The sequence below is a fragment of the Spermophilus citellus genome (assembly GCF_964194105.1).
Source record: "Spermophilus citellus genome assembly, chromosome: 14".
Taxonomy (NCBI): Eukaryota; Metazoa; Chordata; class Mammalia; order Rodentia; family Sciuridae; genus Spermophilus; species Spermophilus citellus.
Genome location: NC_138194.1, coordinates 61,366,393 through 61,389,955, shown reverse-complemented (window position 1 = coordinate 61,389,955; position 23,563 = coordinate 61,366,393). Strand labels below are relative to the sequence as shown.

Genomic DNA, 23,563 nt, shown 5'->3' with positions numbered 1-23,563 from the left:
GTGCAAATCAGAATATTATTAAAAGCCACCCATTTATAGTGTAGTCATTACATAATTCTCTGCTAAGCAGTTTTAGGCTACAGTCTCTGTAATTTTTCTCCTCTTGGCCTAGGACTCCATAGTTTAAAATTCCTAAAGCAAAAGGTTAAATATTAATGAAATATTGGAGATCCAGTTCCTCATATGACCTGCCCATAATACTCCTTTCTTCTTTTTGAAAATTGTGTTTTCTTGGTCAGATTTAAGAGGGAATAAGAGCATTTGGTACATTTGCTTTTAAAGGGAATTGCTTAATGCGGGTACCTGTGTGGTGTGTCTACACAATGATGAGAATGAAGAAGTGGCTCAGGAATAGATTTACGTGTCTATTCCTGTCCAGTCTGAGCCCATTAACCTTGTGGGAAATAAGTGCTGCGTGCAGGTATTGATATTTTAGCTCCATGTTTCTAGGATAACGTGATAACATAATTAGGGAGAAGCTGAATGGCAAATTAAGAAGAAGAAAATTTATTTTGGGGGTGAGGAGGGTGTAATAAAAAGATTTAGATAGTTAGGATAAACATAAAGATAATCTTTGAAGCAAAATTCAAAGTGGGCATGACCTCAGCTAGAATTCCTAACTACTGAGTAACTGTAAGATGGAATATAAAAACTTTAGTTCATTCATTTTTTTCTATATTCCCAGCCATTTTCCCACTGGCTCTTTTCTAGCAATTTTTATTTGAATGTAACATGGCTTTTGACTTTCCTGGGACAATCCTGAGGTAAGCTCTAAGCAGTTAACCTTGATATCAAAACTTCATATTAAATTCCACAGACACTCAGCATTCTTGTTCTGATCTCTAACTCTCTCTCTCCTCCTCTCCCCTACCCCGGTGTGTGTGTGTGTGTGTGTGTGTGTGTGTGTGTGTGTGTGTGTGTATGTGTGAGAGAGAGAGAGAGAGAGAGCGAGCGAGCGAGCTCATATAGTCAGGCTGAAGACTCTTAAAAGGAGTTTTCTGTCTTGTTCTCTGGTTATTCACAGACAGTTGCTGTAGTCAGAATTCATATGGTTGATCTTTGGATGGAACATCCCTTTTCAAAAGGAACCCTGAAGTATATGTTATAATAGAAAGATGGCAAATAGGTTTCCTTAGAATTTTCCTTAGAAAGAATAATGAGATTGTGTTGTGTAAATACATTTGTATCTCATGGGAATTTTATCTGAGCCAAGAAAATATGGACCTCTGTAGTATTGGGCTTTTTCCTTATTTTCTTTTTGCATGTATTTCCTGCATCTTGTTTGCATCTGCATTTTCCTCTTCTCTGGCTGTTTATCTGCATATCCAGCTCTACTATATGAAATTTTATAGAGTATGGAGCTGTCTGACAGCAGAGCTTTTTTTGTTTTACTGAATGTTTTGTTGGTGCATATGGTCTGACATGGATGAGCAGCCACGGTGAGATTTTGGAGTCTATTAAACTGGCTCATTAAAAAGATCAATCTGTTTCTGTAATAACACTGGGAGCCATCAGTCACTAAAAGAGGGAAAAACTGACACCTGAGGAGAAAACACATTTTGATAATTTGTTCATGACATGTCATGAACAAAAGAGCGCTCTATATTTTGTTTACAACTTTGGGGGTTTAAATTCTGTGACAATTGCTGAGTTAATGTACTAAACAACCATCACGTGTTACAGAGATGGGCTTTCGCAAATTGAACTGCTCATCCTTAAATATTATTGACACAGGTTATATTTTTTTCTTTTTAAAAACATTATTGTTATTTAAAGAAATTTTATAGCCCAGAGAAGTCTATGGAATCTCTTTTTTCCTCTGTTTTTCCTGTATACAAAAGTGAAATGTTCTCTAATTTTTTTAAAATAATAGCTCTGGGGAGAGTTCCTAAACAATTGTACTGAATTTGTTGGTCTATGATAGAATACTGTGGAACTCAAATTAGAAAAAAACAGTTTTCACTTAAAAATCATGCTTTGTTTTTCCTGTCCCAAATATTAGGAAAGAGAATTCTGATTTGTATTTTTCTCACTATGTAAAAGTTATATGATGTGAACACTTTCACAAATATGACTATAAATTAAGGGCACTCTTTTTTTTAAAAAAAAATAAGGGATTAAACCCAGGGGAACTTTACCACTGAGCCACATCCCCAACCCTTTTTATTTTTAATTTTGAGACAGGATCTCACTAAGTTGCTTAGGGCCTCACTAAATTGCTTGAGACTGGCCTTGAATTTGTGATCCTCCTGCCTCAGTCTTTTGAGTTTCTGGGGTTACAGGTGAACACCACCATGACCTGCTAAGGGCACTGGTTTTACTCCTGCTCTCTCTGTGATGGCTTCTAAAGACAAGAAGCTTTCCTACGAAGTGTGGAGGGAAGTGAATAGCTAGTGCTTGATTTCATGGAGACTGAGTGAATAAATACTAAGATTTTTAGAACAATACTAGTTATTCTAATTAACTGCTGTCCATCCTTTCTCACAGCATTGATATCATGGCTTTTTGTTATTATTTGCATTTTGTATTGTGTTCTCACCTGTTCTGCTACTTTTCTGACTCAGGATTTTTCTTGCTGAAGAAACCAGATGAAATGATCTTTGGTCTTGTATTGGTATCATTATTTTTGTTGTTGTGATTTGTTGTCCCTTTTCCCCCTACGATCTCAAATGATAAATGCTATTAATCCCTTTCTTATACATTATCATTTTAATAGGACTGCTTTATATCAACTGCAGTTTAACACCTCTAGGCTTTTATCCCAGAGGCCTCATAGTTGGATTGATTTGTATTTCTTCTTCCCCCAATAATTAAACATTTTCTGGAAGGACTTGCTTGTACCTTAGAATTACATGATGTCAACTATGAGGGATCGTATGGATATACCAGGACAACTCCTCCTGTTTACACTTGAGGAACTGAAGGCCCCAAGAATTTGTCTAGGGTTGCAGAGTTTCTTAGTGGACAAATCAGTGTATGCATATGTGTGAATGTATATTTTTAACATATATTATTATTATTATTATTATTAGTGGTAGTAGTAGTACCAGGGATTGAACCTCGGGCTGCTTAGCCACCAAGCCACATACCCATTCTTTTTTCATATTTTTTAATGTAGAGACAGGGTCTCACTGAATTGCTTAAGGTCTCACTAAGTTGCTGAGGCTGTCTGAATTTGCAGTCTTCTTGCCTCAGCCTACCAAGTTGCTGGGATATAGGCATGTGCCACTGCTCCTGGCAAAGTGAGCATATTTACATAGCTGAAATCTTCTCATTACACAAATATGTGTTTTTTTTTTTTTTTTTGTGTGTGTGTGTGCAGAATTTAAATAAGGAAAACTTAACTTAAGAAATGTGGGGTTTTTGTCTTACTTTCTCACATTTCTTTAATTGCTCAAGTGGGTAAATGGCATCACATAATATTCTGAGGTTTTATAAATCCTTTTAATGATAGAAGATCCAAAGTGAGCTACATTGCCTGCCTGAATGAGTAAGTTAGAAAATGCCACAGGTTTGAGGGGCCAAAGACAGTCATTTTGAAACCCTGTTGTTTGAATATCTGAAAATTATCATTGCATTACTCACCAACTGTACAGAGTGGACAGTGTTCATTTTCTGTAAAATGAACAGGGTGTCAGCGATTATGTTATTTTAAAAAGAACACACAAGTATATTTTATAAGAATATGTTCAGTCAATTGTCTATGCAAGTGAGAATGAAATTTGTATGATCTATTGCATTTAATATTCCATGAGGAAAATGTAGGAATTCTATCTTCAACTTTGTTTTACATTGCATCTTTTATGCATTCCCCTGTTTCAAGAAATACAAGATCATCCCGGTAGTCATTATTATTTTTTATATTAGTCACATCAATTGTGAGATGTCTAGTGAAATAGCATTCAGTTACATTTATATGGTGAGATAGACTGCGTGATTGTAGAGGTCTTCCAGGCTCTGCAGTCTCAGCCTTAATTGACACCTTACTTCTTTCCACACCCCAGGTCTCTCCCTCCTGAATATTTTTCAAGTCCTAGCTGTATTCCCACTGAAGGTTTCTGTTCTTTCCTGCTTCTTCTATGTCAGCATTGGCTTTACATACTGTCTCAGTAGCCATCATGTGAATGAAGGTTCCTAGTCATAAATCCTATAAGAATTGTCACTATTTACCAGGCAATAGATGTGCCAGGCCCTGTGTGTGTGTGTGTTTTTTTTTTTTTTTTTTTATGAACTAATATATAACACTTATTTTCTAACAGTGCTATTGGTGTACATTCAGAAAGGCTGAATGTCTGAGGTCATGTGGCTTCAAAGAGACCCTGAGGGATTCTAATCCTAGGCTCCCAACTCAAATACCTGTACTCTGGATATACCAGGCCAACTGTAGGCCAACCCAATACCCTAAACCATGATTCTCTGCCACCAGCCTCTGCATGTCCCAGCTAGGAAACAAAAGGCTTTGACTAACTTATCAAATGCCAACCATGGGTTAGGCCCTGTATATAGACTCTTTCTATAGTCCTCTCAGCACCTCTAAAGTAACCCCCATTTTATAGATAAAAACAGAAGGTCTTAGAGGTAGGCCCACCAAGGTCACACGACCAGCAATTTCATTCAACTGCAAAGCCCTGGCTCTTTTGAATATACATTATGGAGTAATCCTTTCTCCCTCTGAGCTCTCCTAGACCATGTTCGTACTGTTCATATGGTACCTTCAGTCTACAGATCCCACACGAATGATCATGTCTCATTCATCTTAGTATTTCCACTGAAGCTTAAGCTAGTAGGTTATACATGGTGGGTACCTACAACAAAATAAAGCAAAACACTACAAATAAAATATCCCCATCACTTGAAAAAACAAATGATTCAAGATAATTTTTTAAAATTTATTTTCTAGTTGTAGTTGGACATAATACCTTTATTTTATTTATTTTAATGTGGTGCTGAGGATTAAACCCAGGGCCTTGCATGTGCAAGGCAAGTGTTCTACTGCTGAGCCACAACCCCAGTCCTCAAGATAAATTTAATGCAGTTATTTTCAGTAGTACATCAAATGACTTCTCCCCCCAAGAGTCTTCATTTACTTATTTGGTTTTAAAAAATGCATCTCTGAGCTAGACATGGTAGAGTATACCTATAATCCCAGAGACTCTAGAGGCTGAAGCTGCAGGATAGCAAATTTGAGGATTGCCTGGGAAATTTAGCAAGACCTGTCTGAAAATAAAATGGGCTGGAGATGAAGAATTAATGTTTCAGTGGTGGAGCACCTCTGGGTTCAATCCCCAGTGTCTGTCTGTCTGTCTCTCTGTCTCCCTCTCTCCCCCCCCCCCCCACACACACACACAAAGAAAAAAAAAAAGAAAGCAGAAAATCTGAAATACAACAATGAAAATAGCCATTAATGGCCCAGGAACCCAATACCAAGATGAATTCACTGACCAGAAGACACTGGAGGGCTCTAATTGAATGTGCAGATGAATTAGAAAAAGAAAGCAGGAAAAGAAGAAATGGAATATATCAGCAGTGACAGAGATTAGGAAACACAAGGGGGACAGCCAGTAACAGGCAGTGTAACCATTGAGCAGATGGACAGCATCAGGAGACACGTGATAGAAAAATTCCATCTTCCCACTGTGGGAGGGAAGGCTCAGATGGATCTGTGAACCTGGTGCATTGTAATCCGTGAAGGTCCAGGCATTGTGTCTGTGTGTCTGGAGTGGCCCACATCCACCTGCCTCTTATTTACTTCTGAAGACATTAACATGCAGCTCAGGAAGTTCTCTCTGAGGTGGTTGTTCAGCAACAGAGAGCTTAAAGGCACCTCTCTCCATCTGGCTATCCAGGTAGTGATGGTTCTGTGGCATCCAGCTCTCTGTTCTTAACCATCTAAATGTCCCCCTTCCTCCAGAGTGATAGCAAAACACAGAAACTACTGCAGGTTGTCATGAAGAATTAGGTTTGATTTTCTTTTTAAGGAGACAGGGGAGTTTGTAATCTATTTTGTTTCAGATACATTATTCAACACCATGAAAAACGAATTATGTGAAATTCTTATTTAAACTCACCTATTTCCTAACAGTTTCTAAAGAGACCTCTTACTAAATTATGTTTTCAAATATGATGACAAGAGTGATTTCCCCCCCTCCGTCTAGTTCTTCTGTAGCCTTGACAAACTGTGTGCGTTAGAAAAGGAAGGGAAACAGATTTGCTATTGAGTTATTAATGTCTTTGATCTTTAATAGAACCATTACCTCCTAGAATTTAGATGTAGACTTCTAAAATTTAAGAATAAAGAATAAAGTAAGATTCAGTGTGTGACAGGATGTTAGATCTCATAGGAACTTTAGATCAGTGTCTCACTGCTACTTGTCTTCTGAAGAGCCCTGGGTAGACATGGCTGTCCAAGCAAGCAGCTGGGGTCCAGCAAGCAGCAGTTACTGATCAAGATCAAGGTTTCCTGGAACAAAAGGAGGGGCCTGCCACAGGTCCTTAAGAGATCAGTGATAGGAGTTGGATTTGGAGAAGACTGTAGAATGACTTTCAACTTTCTCCCTGGATGATGGTTTGGAAGGTGGCTCAGAATGCATGAGAGAGTCAAGGCCAAGTTAAACATGCTCATTTTGAGATTCCCATTGTGACTCAAGTGAGCAGCTAAGGCACGATTTATTTGCAACAGGGCTAAGATTAGCATTTGCCCTTCTTTCCTTTTCTAAAGTTTATTGTGATACCACTTTGCCTCCCCTAGAAAAGTCTTTATAATTGAATTTTCCCCACATTAAAAAAAATCTTAATGTAGGGAAAGAAAGAAGATTATACCTTCTCCTGTCATTAGGAGATTTATCCTCTTCTTCTGCATACTATGTTGACTATTTATGAGATTTTTTTTTCTTACTTTCCTGTTTCCTTGACTGTTATACTATTTTATTATACATGTTACTATGGGAGTATCAGTGCACACTAGCCAATTATACCTTGTTAAATAATGTGTGTAGAGTTTTATAAAAAATGTTCATGTTCTTTTGTAAATGGTCAGTTTATAGATCCTGTTATTGAGGAACTGGGGTCAGGGGAAGCCTCCAATGGCATAAAGTGTAAGTTAGGCTATCTCTTCAGTTGTTCCCACAGTTATTTCCAGTGTGTGCACTGTACCAGGTATGAAACTGAGGCTGGAAGACTAAGGAATCTGGGATCATGCAGCAGAGTCCTGAGTGCCCTCTGGGCTCAGGATGTCAGACTTGACAGAGAAGTGCTTGACAGAGAAGCTAAATGTTGAAATGCTTAGATGATGATCAGGCAAAAAAGAAATATCCTTAGGTAAAATTTAAAACCAAACCAAAACTTTGTTCCACGTGTCTATGAGACCTGACAGGTTTCCTTGTAGAGTTTAAGTTATTTCAAGGGCATGCCTATGGGACAATGGAAAGTGTTTATTTTTGCCTAGTACACTTTGAAAGGGCAACAAATTAAAATGCAAATACAAAATTTGCTTAGGCAAATAAGGTGTAGATAGCTGAAGATAGCAATTAAGTTGTTCTAGTCACCATTCTGGATGAACATCCTTTGATTTGGGCTAGCCTAAAAGCTAGTCTTGAGTGATTAGAGGAAGCAACAGGGAGTCTTTTGTAACTTTAGTTCTTTGGGCTACAAAAGTTTCCATGCTTTGCTGTTAAAATGTAACTGCTCTGTAAGTGATGAGCCTTATTGTTTCACTAGCTGTCAGAAGTGAGGAGACCCAGTAAAGGAGAGCAAGGATATGCAGAAATCAGGGGACAGATGCAGGGCCCAGCCCTGCCTCTCAGGTCATCGCTGCCCTTGCATTAGGGGAAGAAACTCTCCCCATCCCCATATAATTGGGTCATCTAAGTAATAACTACCAATGAGGGCTCATGTGAGGTTGAAGGTCTGTAACATATCTAACAATTTGAAAGTTACCAGGATTCTTCTGGTGTTCTATGTTGTTGTTGCTCTCATTGAAAAACAAAGAGAGGAAATATTGTAAGTAGGGCTGGTTTCAAACAAATGGGTCAAAGATGTTTCATATATAGAAATGCTACAGGGAAGGTGCTTATCTGTAATCTCAGCTACTTGGTAGGCTGAGGCAGGGGGATCACAAATTCAAGGCCAGACCTTGTAAAGGCAACTTAGAAAACCCTATCTCAAAATAAAAAGGGCTAGGGATATCATTTAGTGGTAGAGCTCTTGCCTGGCACGTGCAAAACCCTGGTTCAGTCTCCAGCATCATGGGGAAAAAAGAAATGCTACAGGATCTGCACAATGATATTTTGAAGAGATATATATATATATATATATATATATATATATATATATTTATTTATTTAATTTTCACACAAAAATAAGCTATGAATAATTTATTTGTATGTTGTTTGGTTTGACCGGCGAACCATTAACCCTGTTTGTTTTGATCTACAGAACCATGACATTAAACTGTATAGAATAATTAGAATATTATAATATAGAAAAATTGAATTGTCAAGTTTTATAACTAGAAGGGACCTCAGAAATCATCTAGTCTGGTGGTTTTCAAACTTGATTTTAGCAGCAGACTTTTTCCTTTAAAAATGAAATCTTAGAGGGAACTCTATTTCTTTTTTAAAGAGAGAGAAAGAGAGAGAATTTTAATATTTATTTATTTTTTTTAGTTTTCGGTAGACACAACATCTTTGTTTTGTATGTGGTGCTGAGGATCGAACCAAACCCAGGCCGCATGCATGCCAGGCGAGCGCGCTACTGCTTGAGCCACGTCCCCAGCCCAAGGGGACTCCATTTTTTAACACAGTTAATAACAAGGGGGTTCCTTGAATCCTTTAATTTTGATCAGTTGGGGGAAAAGGTCTTCATTGCCTGCAGAATCCATTAAGCACTTCAGGTGACACATTTGAAAACTGTTGATCTAGTCCAACCCTTTCATTTTACAGATGAAAGAGAGTTTAGGTGACTTGTCCAAGGTCACACAGGTAGTCATGGCAGAGCTAGGACTAGTCTCAGATTTCTTGATTTCCAGTCCAGTGCTCTTTCCATTACACCATACTGCCATAAGGTAGGTGCTGTGTTAGCATTATGTTCATAGCTACTAATTGTCTTTAGTATTTTGTAACTGATTTATGCTGGTAATATGCATTGAATGTTAAAGTATATTATTCAGAAATGCAAAGGATAAAAATACAGATTAAAATCACATAGGTGTACTCTTAGAAGATAAATCAATATCTAGAATGTTTCCTTTCACTTTTAGAAATTATTTTAAAGCAATACATTTAGGTAATGTCTGAGCTATACTGGATATTTTAGTCTGATACCAATGATCAATATGTACGGAGTCAGTATGTTTTTGTGCAGACATGCACTTGATGGAAGCAGCATTGAGATGGCTGGCTGCCATTCCCAGGGGGACCATGGATTGTTGTCATTTCCAGTATGGGCCAGTCTCCTGTCTTTAGCTGGTGCTCCTCCTTTAGCTTGTAGTAGTCATGAGCTCATTCCACATTCAACTCTGCAGACTTTCCTTCATTCTTTGTGTTCTTACACCTTCTGTCTCTGACCCTTTTGTTCTTCTCAGTCTGGTTATCTAAGTTTCACTGGGACTCTACCCTAAAAGAACATAAGGTTTAGTCATTGTAGAGCCCTGTTGCCCCTGATAATATCCATTGTTAATCCAGTTTCCACTTAGATGTTCCTCTCTGGTATTATCAGGCTCTTACTAGGTGCCAGGAAAGTAGAAAAAGTGTATTAAGCCCTCTATAACTATTGTTTTACCAACTTAAAGAACTAAGAAACACATGGAAATCTGCAGCCTTACCACTGTGAATGGGTAGAATTCTTAGGAGATTTCTCTGGGAACATAGACGTTGCCACTGGTCTAAGAATAAATAGCTGGTTCCTGAGGAGAGCCAGCTGCTGTGGGAAGCCTTAGCTCAGGTGTTGTGATTCTGTCAGAGTTGGATGCAACTTGTTTCTATCTTATCAAATATATTGAGTAAGTCTCTAAGCAATAGAGATTCCTTAGAAAATATATTTTTTTAGCCCTACTTTGGTTTGAGAATCAAACAGCAGTGATTAGTTATCAGGCCTCATTTTTGAAATGTATCTCTTCTGAAAGCCAAGTTCAAAGTTCTGTGGGTCACATGATGAAGGCTGTTGTTCTAAGACCTGATGACCTCAGGTAGGACACACAGACTCTCTGGGCATGTGTTTCCTCCACTTAAAGGGGGAGCAATTTAGTTCTTCCTCCTAGTCGCAGCTAGTTCTGTTGACCGATCATGCTAGTGACACAAAATAATATTGGTATTCCAGATGATACATTGCTCATCGTGTTAGCTCAGTTGGATCCTCATTTTCCAATAGACTTGGTGATGATGCGAAAGTTCTATGTCTTTGCAGTCCAGTTCTGTAGTCAATGGCCACAGCAGGCTGTTGAGTACCTGAAAAGTGCTACTGCCACTGAAGAATTGAATTTTAAGCTTTATATAATTTAAAAATTAGGTAAAATTTGAATTTAAAGGGTCACATGTGGCTACTCTATTGGACAACCCAGCTCTCAGGTGTTGTCTGACATGAAAATCAGATGCTGGGTAGAACAGGTGTGCTGCATTCTTCCAGAGAGTGACGATTTATATCCTGCTGAATTGTCACTGGCTGCACTCTGTCTTGGGGTAGCTTGTCAGAAGTCAATCACTTTTTTTTTTTTTTTTTTGGCATGAAAATGCAGAAAAAGGAGATCGGGTTTCCTCTTATTTGTGACTTAACCACATGAGTTTCAGCTGGAAAAATGTTTATTAATTTGATGACAAGTGACACATTTTCTTCTATGCTCAATCTCATATCATTTGGTCCTCAATGTGGGTTTCAGGGCATTGCTGCAAGTTTCCTGGGAAGCTGCTGAATTTTGAAAGCTTCTGGCCAGTAAAGGAATATTCTGTTGATACAAGCTTGATATGAGCATCTGAATTATGCTGGTTTCTGAGTATATAATGAAATAAAACTCTCTTTCTTCTGCCCCCCAGAACCAAAGAAAATGGCTTTGACAGAGAGCCTTTGCACTCAGAACATCCAAGCAAGCGACCATGCACTATTAGCCCAGGCCAGCGGTACAGTCCAAATAACGGCTTATCCTACCAGCCAAATGGCCTGCCTCACCCCACCCCACCTCCACCTCAGCATTACCGTTTGGATGATATGGCCATTGCCCACCACTACAGGGACTCCTATCGACACCCCAGCCACAGGGACCTCAGGGACAGAAACAGACCTATGGGTAAGACTGAAAGATCTATTCACTTTTTTGGCATTTGGATGCTTTAGGTTCTTGCATCATTACTTCTCAACTGAGTTTGAGGCTTGAAATCTTATAGGGGCAAAGTTTTGCTTTCTTCATTTTGTCCCCTTTATGAGAAAACTTGGTGTTATTAGTATACTCTTATATGCTTGAAGACAGCAGGCTAATTTTCTTTTTGATTTTGGAGGAGGGCATCAAACTTAATAATAAAATCCTTAATTATGGTAACAAAAGTAAAATGAACTTTTAGCTTGAATCTTGTTTTATGAGAGATTTCATATGTAGTCTGTTTGAGAATCAAACAGCAGTGACTCTTTTTAAAAAATATTTTTAAAAATTAGTTTCTTTTGTATATATTTTTTGTTTCAGATAGTCATTTGGACTTGTGCAGTCTCCATGATATTCCATATTTCCAAAATATGAGATGGCATACTGTTTATGGCTTAACTTGACAGTGAGGAATGCTTGGTACTTTTTTCTGCTAGAAAATGCCAGTGATTAAAATTAGTATTGTTGATTTTGCATCAAAGAACAGAATACAGAATGAATGAGTTTAGGAAAATTTGTGTCCTACTTGCCTGTGTCTTACTCTTCATAAAACTATTGGATATAAAGCTTTAGGAGATCTTGCCTTTTATTGAGCAAATGTCTGCTGCAAAAAATCAGAAGGAAGATGCCTAAGGTAAGTTTTGATAAATGATGGGCAGTTGAGGTGATGGTATCAGGTAGTAAGTACGCTACTCCTGGACACCTTCAATGTCTAACCTTCAGAATCTCACTAAGAGCAACAACCATCTCCCTCTTTTTCCCCCATCTCCTGTGACCATACCACCCACCAACAGGACTCCCTTTACTTCATAACTAGCTGTTTGCCAATTTTCCTGACTATGGGAGATTTGGTGGGCAGGATACCAGAAAGAACAAGGGTGAAGTCGAAGTAGAAAATCAGAAAACAGAGCTGAAGATACAGAACACTGGGAAACAGCCAGCCACCTTTCAGCTGCTGGAATAATAGTGACAGGATTTTATTTTCATTTTTGTTTTTCACGGGCAGAGATAGCCTGAAATGCAGAAGTTTGTGTTAGGCTTCTACCCATGTTTTTAGGCTGCTATAAGGTAGTATTTTTGCCTTCCTGTCCAGAGTCCTCCAAATGTCTAGAAAGCAGGATGGGGATGAGATGACTGAGGCTTTGGTTGTGAGATAGTAAATTAGTAATTCTGGTTGCCCACAACAGTAATTTCTATGTTTATATAGTGTGTCAGACAAAAATGGCTAAGCAGATAATTTGTGCTTTCTTAATGGCCGATTTGTCTAATGTTCTCACAGGTACTATTTCTGAAGGGCTTTTCAAAAGTGGTTATGCTTTCTCTCAGTCTAGACTGAGACCTCAAAACCAAATGTGATTACAACCCCTTTCTATGCAGAAGCCTTACCATTTATTGATGACTTAAGGCCTGAAAATATGATTGCTCATGTTTAAATAGCAGTGGAATCATCAGGTTACTGTGAGACCAGTTCAGGAGATGATGCACTGTTGTAGGTGCCAGAGAATGGTCTACTTCTTAGGCAGCAAATGCTATTTGGTGAATTATTAGTTACAATGCACTGTAAAGTAATCAGCAAGGAAGTAATTATGCTTATGTGCAATGATTATGTTTTCATCTAGTAATGTAAAATATCCCTTTATGTATTATATCTGTATCCATTGGTTTTTTGTGATTTTCTTCAGACCATGTTTCTTACCTTTTAATTATATTAGCTTATAAAACTAATAGTGCTAATCTCTATAAATATGTGCAGCTACTTAACCATCCCTAAAGTCTGCCAGAGTTTAGTGTGTGTTAATGTAAAATAAAATCTTGATGTGTGAGTAACAAATTATGGCATTATATCAGGCTGCCATTTTGAGAATATAAAAATTGTCATAAAGGTATATTTTGTCTGATATGATTTATAAATGTGTGTTATATGTAGTGACATATACTCAACTGATTCCTTTAATAAAGTAATTTTGTAAGCAGCATTAGTTTGTAAGTAAGCTTTGGGTTTTAGCCTAGTTAGCTAAAAATCTTCTAAAACATAGGAACCAGTTAAGACACAACATTAGTGCCAGGTGGCCTACAAACAGAAAATGTGTTCTTTGATGATTATGAGCTATTTTACTCTCGTATATCCCTATGGTATTATGAACACAAATAAAATTTGTATGGTGTTGAATATTTAAGTATGTGAAGTAAAGAAATTAGTTTTCAGTTGTCTTATTTTTTCCTTACATAGATTTGATTCTAACAAATGACCTTCAGAGTTTGAAAGTACCAGATGAAGCCCTTATTTCTTCTGTAAATACTTGGGCACAACAATGTTTCTACCGTTCTTCTGTTTTAAAAGAATGAGATGAAACTTAGAATACTAAGACTCGTAGTAGACACCTGTTAACCAAAAACTTTCTATTGCTCATTAATTGTTCTGAGTGTTAGAGCTTGAATCATTATTGATTTAGTTTGCAGAATTTTTGAAAATGTTGAGACCTCTGGAGGTCTTGGTTCTTATTGTCAAACATTTAGATGCCACCATCTTGAAAGTTCCTGTCACATTTATATTTTCATCACCCTCTGGTTATTTTCTGTGGTGATTAATTGTAGGAATAGTGGTTTTTTTCTCCCAAACACAGGCAACAAATAAGCCAACAAAAATTACATATTTGCAAACATTTCAACTTGAAATATTCACAATAAACAGAGGAATAACTATTCTCCCCCCTCCCAATATCTTTTCTATTAAGCAAATTAGTAAAACTTTGCAATTTTATGTTTTGCCAATAGGTGGCATTGACAATTTTAACTTTTAAAATTTATCTCTGAGTATGTTCTGTTTGGACAGGAATGATGTATAGTATTTTTATATCTTTTTTATTTTTTATTATTTTTTAACCTGAGAGAGCTATCATAAACGTTCACTTTCATGGGTTATAGATGAAATTGTATCTTATAGTTGGCTGAAGTCATGTGAATCATCTTTTTTTTTTTTTTTTCGCCTTAAGTCAGCAGAAAGAAAAGATTTCTAACCACTTAGATTTCACAAAAAGTAGAATGCAATGTCTTTTTATTGTCATTTAATGTTTAAATGACAGGACCTCAGAGAAGGAGCCTCAATGTCTAGAAGCCCAAACCATTCCAGACTTAATTTGCTGTTCAGATTAACAACGTGAGGCAGAGCAACCAAAAGGAATTGTTTTGGTCATTCAAAGCAGAAAGCATAACATTGCCCAGTGCCCTTCCTTGATGTAGATGGTAAAGGGCACTTTCCACAATGAAGGCATGAGAGGAACACCAGGTTTCTAGACATCTCTCATCAGTCTTCTATTCTGACCTTTTATGGAGAAATGTGGAAATGCATGTTCATATTCTAATGACTAACTTACCTAACTGCTCTCATTCACTAATATCAGTGCACTTGGTAAACATTTACATGATACTTTTTCATAGCAGTATAACTGTGGTGCTAAAGAGCATTAATACTCATGGACTTCAAATTATGATTTTCAGTTTTTTAATTTGAATGTGATATTTGTTGAAGTATAACTGGCATGCTGATTTTTTGATAAAGCATATCTCATTTTTATATCTTATGTTTTTGTAAATTGAATTAGTATATATAGCTTTTATATACATATATAAAAACACTCTCTTTGTGGCCTAATTTTATCAGCAAGATACATATATTAGGATTGTATTCATCTATAGCTGAAACATGAAAAAATGGTTTACTATGTTTTGGGAAATCATATAAAATGAGTCATAATGTCTATTTTTTAATGCAGACCAGTCATATTTTGAAGTCACCTAATGTCTACTCATGTTTTTTTTTCTATTTATTTAGTGCTGGGGAGTAAATCCAGAGCCTGTGTATGCTAACCACACTGTCTACAACCTAACTGCATCCCAGCCCCAATTTATTGTATTTATTAAGAGCTAAGAATATGTTTATATTTGTACTTAGGGAGTCTCATATGAATAAGAAGCTCTAGACTTGTTATCATGTAGCTCTGCCTCCTCGTGTGTAAAATAAAGAGTTCTGATGAGATGACCTCTAGAATTCCTTGGAGTTCTAATATTTTTGTCGTTCTTATGAGGACACCATTGGGTAATTCTGACTAAGTATAATTCTTATCTCCAATCAAAATAAAATGTTTAACATCTTTGAGATCACCCACATGGTCCTGGCTATGTGCAGGATTACATACAGATTGGGTACTGAATGCTTTAGGGCAATTAAGCCTTTTTCTCTCTATTTGTAGGGTTGCATGGCACACGTCAAGAAGAAATGATTGATCACAGACTAACAGACAGAGAATGGGCAGAAGAATGGAAACATCTTGACCATGTAAGACATCAGTAAACATTTAGGTTAAAAAATATTTTGAGAACAACTGAAGTGAGGTCATATAATAAAAGCTTAAAGATGCTTTGAAGGTATTGTGTTTCCTGATCTCCTTGAAAAAAAAGAATGAATGAAAATGTTTGAGTAGAATGCAGGATTTGATTTCCAAATTGATGTGAAAGCCACATAAGAGAAAAATTTAGATCTTGGAAAAAGACCAGCAGGCTACTGTTTTATTTTGAAAGGGTGATTGGCTTACTATTCTGGAAAGGTAGATTTACTAATTATAACACCTTGAAGGTAAATATGATTGTCATGATTCACATTTGCACCTCTTGCTTTTCTTCTCTTTCCCACTGAATATGCTCATCTGTTGGGTCGGAATTTCAGATCTGACCATTAGAAATACTAAACTGAAATCCTTCAGGAATGCAATTTCATCTTTCATTATCCTGAAATAGTTGGTTTTCTTACCCACCAAATTCTTTAATCTGTGGTGATTTGTATGTTCACCTCTTTCTCCCTGTTTCTCGCACAGCTGTTAAACTGCATAATGGATATGGTAGAAAAAACAAGGCGGTCACTCACTGTACTAAGGCGATGTCAGGAAGCGGACCGGGAAGAATTGAATTACTGGATCCGGCGGTACAGTGATGCTGAGGACTTGAAAAAAGGCGGCAGCAGTAGCAGCAGCCACTCCAGGCAGCAGAGTCCTGTCAACCCCGACCCAGTGGCATTAGGTATCTTTACTTCAGATGAGAATCTTGTGTTTTGGTGAGATGTGGGTGGGGGGACGGTACCAGGGTTTGACACAGGGCACTTGACCATTAAGGCACATCTCCAGCTCTATTTCATATTTTACTTAGAGACAGGATCTCACTGAGTTGCTTAGCGCCTTGCTTTTGCTGAAGCTGGCTTTGAACTCAGGATCCTCCTTGTCTCAGCCTCCCAAGCCCCTGGGATTATAGGTGTGTGTCACTGTGCCCGGCCAGATGAGAATCTTGAATAGATATTTCTTATGCTATTACCCACTGGCTGTTTTTAACATTTTTTCAAAAATAAGAGATACTCTGAGTTTATGACAGAATTGCAAAACTGAACCAGAATTTTATTGCACTATTAAAATTTATGCTCCTTCATAATATAGCTATTTGGACCCTGCCTCAAAACCTGCAGAAACCCCATCTCACAGAGTGGGCCCGTGGCTTCTACTCCTCTAACAAGGCCTCTTGGAAATTCTTCTACTGCACAGCAGTGTTTGAGAGCACTGCACACAGGGATGTGTGTTTTCTAATTTTTAATTCAAGATACAGTCTCTAAGACAGTCTTGTTTTGTGGTTGTATCTTGCATTAAAAAAAGAAGAAAACTTCTCTCAAAAATTCCTCTTGGACAGAGAAACCTAGAAGCTATATAGTTTATCTACTCCGCTTGAAATTTGATGATGAATATGTAGCTCTCTTCCTGTGACTGGATAAGTTAGATTGCTTAATTATGGTTTTATTCATTATGTAATGGGACTATTAATGTAACCACACTTTAAAAATTGAGTGTTCGTAACTATGTTTAGTATTGGTGTTTGGGGATTATTGTGGTTATAAATAGAATATAGTCCCAAAGATATTGAAAGAAGTCTACTAGAATTTTGGAGTGGCCTGCAAACTTCTGCTTGAATGAAGTATAAGGTGTCATCATTTACATTGCTAGCCATTGTGTGTGAACCATTTGAACAAACAGTGGGGATGATATGTGTGGATCCTCATTCTCTCATCTCCAGCTCCCTACCTGTAGCTCACTCAGGTTAGAGTACAGTCCTTGTACTCTAACAAAACAAAACAAAACAACCTTATTGTACACAAGCAGATTTAAGCTCATGTCTTTGACATAATTGGCACCAAAGCTGATTATCAAGAATATTATATTATCTGTATATTTGATCACATTATCTTTTTATTAAAATTATTCATAGCCAGTATAGTTACCTTTGCATCTATATTTGTGGATTTCTGCTAATTCCTGAGTGTTGAATGCCTATTACTCTAATAAGTATTAAATTAAGGAAGATTCCTAGCTACTTAATTTACTCAACAGGCAGATTCCTAGCCACTTAATTTACCCAACAGGTATTATTCTAAAGCAGACTTTAAAGACAAAAGGATATTTGTCAGGCTGTATTAAGGCAAGCAGTGAAAACAGAATTAAGTTTGATTTGAGCCATTATTGGGCTAAACAAAGCTATTTGGAGCAGAGTATAATAAACATCTTGTTTTTATTTCCTTATTATGAACAGAGATCAGTTAAGGCAGATTTGCTCAAGGAAAATGATATTATTTATAAAGATGTAATGTAGGCAAAAACTGAGAGCCTTAAAAAATAAGATTTTAGCAATAAAAATATACGCTTTGACCTTCTGTGTGGCACACATTAATGGAACTATTACATATTTATTGAGTGCTTACTATGCACTAGGCTTTGAACCAGGTACTGTAATGAAGGAAAGAGATTCTTGATTTCTTCCTTGAAGATATTTGGGTCTAGTAGAACAGAGAGGCAAGAGAATAATGTTACAAGCACAGGGCAGCCACCTCAGTTGAATCCTACAAACTAGACTCTGAAAAAGAAGAAATTAAAAAACTGATTTGACATCATACCTAAATTGTTATTAACCTACCAAATGTAAGCCACTTTGTACACAGTCACTACTCCTACACACAAACTCTGATGATGCCGATGTACACCATGTTCTCCAGGGAGATAAATTCAGTTTCTGTGTTATATATAGAACCAAAAGAATAAGCTTGGGTTTTTTTGGTTTGTTTGTTTTTTAACCTACTCCTTCTGAGTACACAAATTATACTACTTTTAGTGATGTCTAATGAATTCACAGTTTTGGTAAAGCCGAGAAGTTGCTTTGGCTTTAAATTTGCGTAGTTAAGATTATCTAAAGGCTACAAGAATTTCATTGTTTTGTTTAGAAACCACTAAAACAGTCATGTTCTTATGGACACAGAACCCTTGGTTACCTATTAAGAAACCATCACAACTCTTAAGAGCTACACAGTGTTCCAGTCCTGGCGTCCAACAGTTTTTCCTGCGTGTCCTTGCTAGTTGATTCTTGAGGCCCTTGAGCTTCATTTTCTGGAGCTGGGTTGAGGCTGTAAATAAGAGGACAGGTAGTTTGTAATTGAGGAATACGGTAATTTACATAAAGTGCTCTCTCTCTCAGGCTTTGAAGATGAATGTATTGAAGTGTGTTATGAAAACATTAGGGATTATTGGTTAATAAATCTCTGTTGCTGGAAAGTTTTTAATAGGGTACATGTTTAAGATAAAGTTATAGATAGGTTATTCTTTTATATACATGTCGATCTCGTTATGCTATGATTAGGTTGTATATTTCTTTTAGCCTAATTCTTTCAATTCTTAAACCATCCGGCTTCAAGTGAGACCTTCAGAATATATTGTAGAAGAAATCTTTGGTTCAGAATATTGCCTAACCTACATCCCCAATTTGGGAGCATGGGAATGTTTGTTATACACACATTCTTAGCATTTTAAAATTGCATTTGGGGACTGCACAGAGGAGAACGTCACTTCCATGACTGATGTATTGTTTTATTCTCAGACCCGTTCTCACTGTTGAAATACATCCGCAGCCTTAAGTCAGTATGGGGGATTAGAAAAATAGCATGATTAATCTATCACTAATTGAATTTTAGGAGTTTTCCCCAGATATTAAATAACAACTCTATTGTGAATAGCCTCTGAAAAAATTTTAAACACTTGAGAACATACTGAACTCATAATGTCATTCCCATTCTTTAAATAAATACAAGTTGAAATCTTAAAGGACCTTTAAAAATAGATTTTTCACTTGAAATAGTAGAAAAAATAGATTTTTACTTGGAATAGTAAATATGGATTGTTTTTATTATTCCTCATTGGCTATCCAGGGAAAACTCTAAATATTCAATTCTTAACAGAATTAGCTAATTTTTATTTATTCTTTTTAAAAATGTGACTTGTATATTTGTTTAGTTACATTGTGAACTTCACCAAAGACCCAGGTTAATGTGATCAGAATTGATAGATTCAATCACTGTGGTAACTACCTGATTCATAAGGATAGATTGTGGCTGGTTAGCTTTTCATGTATTCTCTAAGTGTTTGTCTGGGCCTCTGTAGCTCTTTTCTTTTAATTCCTTTTACTCTCAGTATGCTACTCATATCCCTCTCTTGCTTTAATTTTTTTTAAACTGGCTTTGGACTATTCTAGAATCTGTGTTCATTGTCTGTCCTTTGTTTTCAAGAAGACTTCCACATGATTAGGGTTTTAAAAAATAAATTTAATGGTGAGTTTAAGACTGTTAGGGACTGAGAGTTACAGCTCTGAAATATGAATGCATCTATTCTGCTTTTTGAATGTAAAAATACTTTTTGAATGTATAAATGTGATAATAGGGAAGTAAATTTAAAAAAATACTTTCATGTATGTGTCAGTAAGGGTTAGGTCTTGCCAAAGAAAGAAGTATAATGGGTTTTTTGTTTGTTTTGTTGTTGTTGTTGTTGAAATGGGATGAAAAATCAAGCTGATTATTCGTTTAAAAAAAAACCTTAGAAATTTAGTTTGTTGAATTCATGGAGGAGATTGTATTTTAAAATTGCTCTAGTTGGAGGAGACAGGTGTGGTGGCTGACACTTGTAATCCCAGCTATTCTAGAGGCTGAGGCAGGAGGATCATTAGTTGGAGGCCCATGTTAGCAGCCTAGTGAGATTCTGTCTCACAATGACAATAACAAAGGATTGTAAGACTGGGGATATAGCTCTTGGCTAGAACGTGTGAGGTCCTGGGTTCAATCCCTAGTCGCCCCCAACTCCCACTGAATTGCTGTCACTGGCAAATTTCATGCTTGCCGTATGATTAAATCATGAAATTTCCCATTGGTATCTAAATCCTTAGGAAATCTAGCATTAAGTTTAAAATTACAAATTCTGAGCAGCAGATCATTAGGATTTGAAATCTCGGTTCCTCTTTCACACTTTTTTGGTGACTTTTGGTAAGTCATGATCTCACTGTGCCTCAGTTTCCTTATCTGTAAAAATGAAGATAAGACACATATCTCTTAGGAATTTCTGTATTAAGTGAATTGACAGGTCTACAATATATAGTATGGTGCCTGACCTGTAGTACATATGATGTACTCCTGTTGTGCAGTCTCAGAATGGCAGGAAGCAAAACAGGAGAGCTTTATGTTTGGCATTCAAGATTGCAAAATTTTAGTGAATTATTAGATAATTTTTATCTAGAAAATATTTCCAAGGTGGATACTTTGCTTAAGAGGCAGAGAAATTAGAATTCTGTCTTAAATATGTATCTTTAGAACCCTGATTCAGAACACATGACTGCAGAAAAATAGTTTTCCTCCAACCAAGGAAATACTGTTCAACTTCTATACTATCAGAATATGGAAACTACAAACAAGTTACTCAGAATATATCTGCATATAAAAGTCTGTGAAGTTTTATACAATTGTATTGATTCCTTTAAATCACATCATGGAATTCATTTCATGACCACTCAGCTAACTTTATAATGCAAATGCCTGCTATGTTTAAAAACTCTGCTTTAACTATATAGGGTTTTAAAAGACTGTTAAATAAGTCCATCTTTTAAAAACAAAGAGATGGTTATTTCCTGGTATGTCTATTGTTAAAGATGGGAATTCTAAAGCAGTTCCTAGTTTCTAGTTTGGGTTTAGGCTTGTGTTGAAATTTCTGAACATATTACCCTTAAAAATAAAACCAAGTGGCATTTGTAAAGATGAAAACACTTAACCTTTCTCTTGATGGTTTCTGTAATTGATATTATCATGATCACAGCCTCATTCTGCCCACTACAGGATGAAGGCCATACCTAGGTGCTGCCAAGCTTTGAGCATTGCTGTCCTGGGTCATGTGAGGTCACATTGGTTCTCCAAAGGCTGTCAGCTCATCCCTTCATGTATATTGATGGCGGCCCTTCCTGTATCTAGTATCCAATGGTCTCCATTCTGTCGTAAGTGTAGTGCATCTTCCGTCTCTTCCATACATCAAAGATTGCCCTTTCCGTTCACATTCCTTATAACTTTATCCTTCATTTTGACTTAGTCCTCCCTTTCTCCATTGATGTGTGTTAGCTTAAAGAGGCTGCCCTGGCCCTCTTCTCCTCTCACCTCTAAGCAATTTGCATCTCAAAGCAAACTAAACTTGACTTAGATGGACATCTCTCTAATTTTTTCATCTTTCAGTAGTTAGATCTTTGTATGTCTCACATTTTAAACCATTTCCTATAGGTTCTTGGGTCTTTGTTTCTACTACTACATTTTAGAACAACTATTCATTTTTATAGCAACAGATATTTTATTGGTAGTAAAGACCTAATAATTAAACATTAGCTCCTTTAGAGTCCAACCTTGGAATATTTGGGTGTTTTGCATGGGTTTGTCTAGATTCCCCAATACCCTAAAATGATAAATTCCTAGGAGAGTGGTCTCTTGCTCTCTTATTATTATTATTTTTTCTTGCTCTCTTATTTACCAACTCCAGGATTTTTTTTGTCCTTTAAACTCAGTTTTGTCTATATAGATTCTGATATTGCTACTGCTTAATCAGAAAAGATATTAAATTAATGTATTAATTGATTTCTGTAGCTATTAAAGTCTTTAATATTTGAGGAATCAAATAGAATGAGAAGTATCCATCAACTGTGCTTTCTGTGTCAAACCTGGTGTTTAGGAAGACTGCAGTGACTTAGGACTGGAGAGGATATTGTAAAATGTGCATCTATAATTACTTCCCTTTAAATTTGGATATTTTGAAAAAATGTTCTTTTACAAAGCAGAATAGGATTGATGAAGCCGTTTTACCTGATGGGCATTGATATAATCATTGGGTGTCTAAGACAGGTGGAGTTCAGGTCTACGTGGATGTAGCAGCATGTCAATGAGACATATATGGAGCTGCAGCCAAGGTGAAACTCTTCATAGCATCTCAGTGTGGCTTATGAACCCTCGGGATGCCTATTGTAGAGCGCATGGAAGGTGGAAGGTTGGCTAAACCCTGAATGTTAATGTTTGAGAAAATTTGAGGCTATTCACATTCATGAGGTTTAAGTAATATTTATAGAAAAAAAGTGTAAGAAATTTGAGGGCTTTGGCTTCTAAGGACAAACACAGTGAATTGAGTTTGCAAAAATAATTTTTATCACGAAGTGACATATTCTGTGGGAGCTAAAAAATTAGCTTCCTGTGTTTTGCTTAATTGAAGCTTCTCCAGTGGTTTTGCCTCCTTTAATGTTTTGTACTATTTAGTTACATGCTGGAAGGGGAAAAGGGTTTATGATGTTTTTTTCTTCATCTTCCTTGTCTGTAAGGTGACAAGTACATATCTATTCTTAGTGGTCAGCCTGCTAAATAATGGTAATGATGAAGATAATAAATAGCAAGTAGTGTCTAATGAAAGCATAGGACATGCTATGCCAAGCATGTTGTGGGGAGCACCTTCTTCAATCCTCAGATGAAGTAGCCCTTGCCTTACATGGGGCAGCTGAGGCAGGGGGAAGCTAACTTCCCCAATGTCATGCAAATAGTAGTTGGTAAAGCTAAAATTCACCTCCACTGGGTTTTAGAACTCTCTTCTCTCTATTTGCCTGGGACTAGTAATTAGTATTATTTATGCATGAACTTTGGATAACTTAGCACTTTAAAAAATCTTTTAAAAGATTTTTCTTTTTCCTTATAATAAAGTTTGGTTCTTCATCAAAAATTTTGAAAAATGAAAAAAATTTGCTTCTTTGGAAAAGGCATTTTTTTCTGTTTACACTTTACTATCTATTCTTATCCAATTACTT

General features: G+C 36.7%; 1 protein-coding gene across 4 annotated transcripts in view; it reads left to right on the top strand.

Moving 5' to 3' along the window:
- RUNX1T1 (RUNX1 partner transcriptional co-repressor 1) overlaps positions 1-23,563 on the top strand; it is a 139,546-nt gene that overhangs the window by 93,870 nt on the left and 22,113 nt on the right. For all 4 annotated transcript variants that reach the window (XM_081265808.1, XM_081265811.1, XM_081265809.1 and 1 more), the window contains 3 exons: positions 11,025-11,275; positions 15,595-15,680; positions 16,216-16,417. In XM_081265808.1, the coding sequence (XP_081121934.1) occupies positions 11,025-11,275; positions 15,595-15,680; positions 16,216-16,417 (539 nt within the window). The remainder of the gene's footprint in view (positions 1-11,024; positions 11,276-15,594; positions 15,681-16,215; positions 16,418-23,563) is intronic.